Genomic DNA, 6,625 nt, shown 5'->3' with positions numbered 1-6,625 from the left:
TGTCCGACACTTCCTACTGTCAGGTTTCCGACAAAGGGGCGGAGACAGTCAGGGTTAGTTGTAGTAAACCTGCTAGGGGGCAGGTTAGCTTCACGGAGTGTGTCGTCATAGTGACTCACTCAGGCTGCAGCTGAACTCGCTTTGTGAAACCGAAAACCCAGAGTTTTCGTTAACTCGGGGTATACTTACTCAGTTTTTCCACTAAACCGGCTTCCTGAAACAGGGCCCAGGACATAAAATACTACTGTTTATTACACACAAGGCGTGCTTGGGTGTAAAGCAGTGATGCGTGTGTCATGGCAATAGTGACAGGGGTTTCACTCCTAACTTGTATTTCAAATCAAACCACAACCTTTCTGTAAACCTAACTGAAATGAAAATTAAACTGTAAGTGAAAGAGGACACAAACCACAGCTTCTGGTCATGATTGATTGGTTTGTATTAGAAACAGAGGCTTCAGCTTTATTATAGCCAAACACGTTTTATAACCATCAGTTGCAAACTTACAGTGATTTACAAACCAGCTATTGACCAAACAGTAAGCAGCAATAATAATGACTGTTGTAATACACTGTTAACTAAAGTTAGCGATTCATTTTTATTAACAGTGGCATTATAAAGTGTTAAGAAGTCTTTTTGCATTTAGGAAAATCTGCTGCGTTAACACACAAACTTAAAAATGGATCAGAATCATTATTGCAAATCTGCACAGTGGATCAACGTGGCATACAAGAATATTTGAAGAAGCAGTTAATGGTAAACACGGAGTACTTATCTTTTATTTATTGGCATTTTTCTTTAGAATGCATGAGACTGATTTATTCCAGCTTTTATTAAGAAATGATAAACTATGTATTTAATTAAACATTTGGGATTTAGGAGGTGTTGCAATGCTTTACCAACCGTGGCTCTTATTGTAGTGGTTTACACATTTGCCTACCAAACAAAAGATCTCTAGTTATTTTGCCTGGAAGGAGATGGAAGTTTTTTTGTGGTTGCATGAGGAAGGGCATGTGGCATAAAACTCTGCCAAATCAAACATGTGGAGCTACCTAATGTGGCAATCCAGCCAGATGAGCAAATTGCAATACTTGCAACTCCAATTGATGGTTTTAAACTGTAAACTGATGTCATGAGAATGCAGACAGCTCAGAAAAGATGAGCTGACTGCTTCAACCAGTTTAACTGGTTCCTGTTGAATTTGTTTTCCTCAGGTTTATCTGCTCAGTATTAGCTACTCAAGCTTGTTGCAATACACTGTTTGTTAACTAATTCATGCACCTGTTAATTTAACTAGAAATAATTCATTGCATCTTCCTTCAAAAATCTATCTGCTGTCAATTGATTTTGCCTCTGCGGTTGAGAACAGTGCTATTTTTTTTAGTTCAAGAACTCATTTCAACTTGTTTACATTTAAGTAATTGGACACCAACAACCTGCTTAATCAGAATAAACCTTGATTACTCTGCGCAGTTGTCTGGACCTTCTTTTACACTCCGTTGTTGTTATACTCCCAAAAATATTTGCTCACTAGAAATGCAAGATGGCAAAGTGTAGATCACTTAGTTAAAGGTATATTGGCAGAAAATAATGAAAGAGTTGTCAGTGATTTGCTTTAAAGACAACAGGATACCCAGAAAAAGAATAATGTAGCAGAAACATTGTTTCTTTTTTCTTTTATTATCTCTAACACGGCGAGCTTCAACAGCTCAGTCTCTTGTCGCGTGAAAAAGTCCCCATCTTTGGTCTCCACTGTTGGAACGTTCCAGTTTTTCTTTCCATCCATTCACTATTTCAAAATAATCCTCTTCAGAAAATTCCTGCAGGGAAAAGATACAGGTGTGTTGGATGGCACACTAAAGGAGGAATTTAGCTTTCTGTCGTAACACAATTATGAAGGTGCAATCTTTGACACACTGTGTGGTTGTGGTTGTGCATTCCCACCTTAATGAATTCATCTTTAATGACCTCTGCTCTCTGCAGCTCTGTCTTAATCACTTCGATGAACTGGGCTGTGCGGTCTTCGGCTCGAACTTTGCTGAAACCAGCCTCCTGAATGAACTGTAGATGGGGAGGCAGAGGAGGGATTAAGCAGTGTGGGGACAGCACCATCAACTGATGGACTGCAGTAGTACATACATACAAAGTCTATTCTCTGGACATAATGTTGGAAAATTTGGCTGCTTCTATATTCTTCTAAACACATTTACTCATAAGTGGATCAGTGCACTGCTTATACTGTTAAACAGGATTTTGAATTGCAAAAACAGAAAATATAATCTACATATCAGAAAAGAGTCCAAAGTTTTAAACTACTAGCATTTTTATACACGAGTATTTTTACCTTGCCATACTCTGAAGGCGTATACAGGACATAGCCTCTTTGTTTCACATAGGCCTCGAATGCTGGGGTCCAGGGCTTCTTCCCACAGCAATAGTCACTGATAAGCAACTGTCCGCCTGGCTTTAACCATGACTGGATATCAACAAGAACAAGATGTTTGTTACATTTAGTGCTGTATCATTTTTTCTCTACAAATTACAAGAAAAGTTGGGAAATTCATGAAATGAAACCATTTAGACTTAAAGAGATGCACACATGGAAGCGTTTGAAGAGGGCTAGTTTATCATCTATGTGCAGAATTGTGTCTCTGCTGTAGATCACATCAAATGAATCTTCTGGAAATGTCCTTTTTGTAGCATCGGCAACCTCAAACCGCACCTGAGGAACAGTAAATACCATTAAAGATTTGGAAATAAATCATTAGTCCAGCCATTAACTTTGGTGTTGTAATCAACAGAATAACATACGTACTGATGGAACATTCTCTGCTTTTGCCCTCTCTATTGCAATGTCCACCATGTTGTCTGACAGATCCAAGCCGAGCACTTCCACTCCAAATGCCTGAAAAATCACATAATAATTGCCACAGTTATAGCTTTTACAATAATGATAAGTGCCCTAAAATCAACATTGTAAGTGTGGCCTGTGACTTGGTTGCTCTTACCTTTGCCATGTAGAAGTCTCCTCCACCAATGCCACAACCAACATCCAGAACCTTCTGTCCTGGCTTCAGGTTCAGCAGGTCCACAAACTCCTGTTAGCACAAAAATGTTGTCTTTGATTCAGCCTGGCTTTGAGGCCAACTTTGTAAAGGTTATTTTGGCTACAAACTTTTATTTCATAGTTACTGAGGCCACTACGGTGTACATATTAGGACAGGGGTGTCCAACTCCAGGCCTCAAGGGCCGGTGTCCTGCAGGTTTTAGATATCACCTTGGGTCAACACACCTGAATCAAATGATTAGTTCATTACCAGGCCTCTGGAAAACTTCAAGACATGTTGAGAAGGTATTTTAGCCATTTAAATCAGCTGTGTTGGATCAAGGACACATCTAAAACCTTGGACACCCCTGTTTTAGGACATCTGCAGGTCTCAGGAAAAACGTCCTCAGACATGAGCTCAAAACAGCCTCTGGCATCAGACTAAAATGTCAAAAAAAATGGCATCAGATGACATAGACCTTCGTGGCCCACCCTATCCCAGAATTCATTACGATTTTAAGGTTGAAGAAACGTTTTGGAAAAAATGGTGACCGGTTTAAGCAAAGCAGTCCAGAAATAAACCTTTAATAGTAAGTGCTGAGTTTTATCAAATGTTCAGCAGAGAAGAATCCTAAAAAGCCGAACTGAGCTAACTTTTGGCCAACTTAATGCGGCACAGGTCCTGCGTGCTTTGGTTGGTTGGTTAGTTGGCTAGTTAGTTTTCTGCTGAAGCTGCGTCTGTTTGCCAGTGTGAAGCCAAATGTACTTAAATGTTTTGGGAAAAAACGAGCAGACGGTTCACTTTTTGAGGTAAGTGTGTTCTCCAGGACCAAACATGTGACCCGTGAACTGTGGTAAGGAAACAGACTGATGTAACCAGGATGTGCTGAAGTCATATTTACATAAGCTCTCATCCTGTAAATTGCACGTTCATAAACTTAAAGTGTGTGTTATAGTATTCTATATAAGAAGTCATGTATCTGTATCATCTTTCTCCTGTTAGATGCTCCCTTTTATTTATAATAAAATATCAATAATTTAAGACGTATTTGTACCTTCAAAATGAAATGAGACTAGTCTTGTGAGCTACACTAGCAAACTAGTTTACTAACTAAAGTTAAGATAACTGTTAGCTAAAGGAACTCGGCCCATGGCTGTGGTGTTCTCAGCTCATACGCAGATGAAACATCACAATTTTCTGCAATAAAAGTAAAATAAATTACATAAAATAAAGATTTTCTCTATTTCAGTCATTCACCGCGGCTCTAGCTGATATCGTTGCGGTTGCTAGACAACAGGAGAAGTGCATCTTAGGCTAGATCTTTCAATTTAACAGCCGTTTGCTTCCAGTCTTTGCTACCAAAAAGGGTCTGAATAAAATTGCCAGTGCATTTAATGCAAATTCTGCACCAGACTAAAATGTTAGACGCTCAGAAGTCTGAATACTTACAGAAGCATGCAGTTTTCTATGTTATTTTCTGTAATTGTGTTTATAACTCAAAATCATATTTTTGCATTTTACTTGTTAAATTTCCTTCCAAGACGCACTTATCATTTGCATCCAGCCATATTATTTGGGATTTGCCTACCTTGGTGGTGCTAGGCCCTCCTGTGCTGACGTAACCAGCCCCAAACATCTTCTCATAGCGCAGGATGCCACGTTTGGTGTACTGCTGGTTGTCCAGGAATTGCTGGAAGGTTTTGAATCCATTCTGGCTGTTCGAGGAGCGAGTGACCTTCTCTAGCAACCAGCAGATTTGATTTGGATTGTTTTTCATCTGTAAGTGTTGGATGGATGAGAAGGTGACAGAGATAAGTAGTAGTAAAATGGGTTAACTACATGTCCACACACCAGCATCAGAAACTGCCATGTGCTTTTTTCAATCCTAATATGACTCAAATGTCTCTACCTCAACGTAGGTCTGAACTCTCCTTTTCAAGACAATGTCGAAACCAAACGTTTGGCCCTCTTTTGGCTCCGTCACTTGCACTGTTGTAGTCATGTGGCTATATTGTGCCTCAGTACGGTAGCAGGTGGGGTTGAAATCCCTCTTACTGTCACCTTGGTAGAAAATTATGAATGAAAACAAACTAATCTCCATGGAGCATAGAAAGTGAGCAGTTAAAAGAAGGTGTACAGACATCTAATTAAATCTTTTTGAAATATACAGGCAGAGGACTTCATACAATCTTTCTTAAGTTACCTTCATTTAGCATAAAGGTTTAAACATTGAATTTAATTCTGCATCTGTACCTGACCGGTGGTTGCAGGACTCTCTGAAAAACAGAAAGCCTCCAGGCTTCAGCCAGGTAAGCATTTTTTGCATAACCGAATTCAGCTCCTCGTCACTCAAATACATCAGTAGCCAGTTGGAGAAGATAAAATCAATGCTGAGGAAAAAAAAGCATCATTCTTTTATCACAGTAACCAACAGTATTTTCAGTATATAACAAATAAAGCTGTGTGTGTCGTCTCTCTGCCTTTCGAAACTGGCTCCTTTCAGAGTTACTACTTCCACTTGTACACCTATGATGTGTGCTGGAAACGGTGACCTTTTAACTTATGTTTCATTTTGGGGAAGTGGACAAAGTTGTGGTGAATGTGTATTGTGGCCATAGTACTTCTGCCTTTTCTATGCACTGGGATTCATGATAGCATACGCTACAGTTAAGGCAGTTTCTACTAAATGCTCCTCCTAAGATGCCTTTGGCTTGGAAACTGCAGACTCTCCCCTCTAGACTATTTGATCTGTGGGCCATAGCTGACAAAAGGGGTGATTCTTCGCTCTCTGCATGTTTAAGGTCCCATAGGGACACTACAGATGTGCACGTGCAAGCCCTCAAAGAGAAAGCTAGAAGCAGGATGTAGGAAGATAGATTTCATGGAAAAAATGTGTCATTTCATTTCACTTAAAAGGGCAAATGTCAGCTTTATCGTTTCCAAGGTAAGCCTCTGCTGAAGCCACTTCTGCGTATGTTAAATATACTCATTTTCTGACAGTTTATCCAGATGTTCTTGAGATAATTCAGAATCAGGCCAGTAGACCAGCTGACTCACAGTAGTGCCATTCATCGAACCACGCCATTAGTGAGGTTAAATATTAACGACGATATCTTAACACACACCTGTTTTGGGGAACATCCAGCTTTGTGACATCAGCTTGGAGGAAGGTACCATTGCTATGGTGGCCATTTTTCTGCCTGTTCTTCTCTATAAACCTTTCCATGAAGTCCACAGCAGTCACATGGGCTGCCTTGGTCAGCAGGTGCTTGGTGTAACGACTGGATGCAAACATAAGAATATAAAATGACTTTTGCTACATATATTCATCGAGTGCTCCTCAGTCATAAATCTTTATACTAAATGAAGTCTGAACCCCAAAAAGTTGATTCTGTTCATCTGGACACTGCAGGTTTCCCCAACCTTGTAAACAGTACATTCGTATAATGACTGGAACTAGCCTACTGAATGAACAATGATCTGTGAGTTCAGTTTCTCCATCATTAATATGCCATTTTAAACATTTATTAAATATTACAGTACTCCATTAGCTTATACTTCTTCTACTAAATCCCTGT

General features: G+C 39.6%; 1 protein-coding gene across 1 annotated transcript; it reads right to left on the bottom strand.

Moving 5' to 3' along the window:
• Positions 1–421: 421 nt before the first annotated feature.
• On the bottom strand, positions 422–6,379 carry LOC146718019 (uncharacterized). The gene is made up of 10 exons (XM_085434333.1): positions 6,173–6,379; positions 5,301–5,437; positions 4,957–5,108; positions 4,636–4,824; positions 3,009–3,098; positions 2,816–2,905; positions 2,600–2,722; positions 2,345–2,476; positions 1,945–2,061; positions 422–1,820 (listed from the first exon to the last, which is right to left on the bottom strand). Exons 1-10 carry the CDS (start codon positions 6,340–6,342, stop codon positions 1,710–1,712), a joined length of 1,311 nt encoding a protein of 436 aa, XP_085290459.1. The 5' UTR covers positions 6,343–6,379; the 3' UTR covers positions 422–1,709.
• Between the last annotated feature and the right edge of the window lie 246 nt (positions 6,380–6,625).

The sequence above is a fragment of the Copadichromis virginalis genome, linkage group LG2, assembly GCF_057382275.1.
Source record: "Copadichromis virginalis isolate Kocher_CV1m ecotype Utaka linkage group LG2, C_Virginalis_male_GT1.1, whole genome shotgun sequence".
Classification (NCBI taxonomy): domain Eukaryota; kingdom Metazoa; phylum Chordata; class Actinopteri; order Cichliformes; family Cichlidae; genus Copadichromis; species Copadichromis virginalis.
This window is presented reverse-complemented; position numbering and strand designations above follow the sequence as displayed.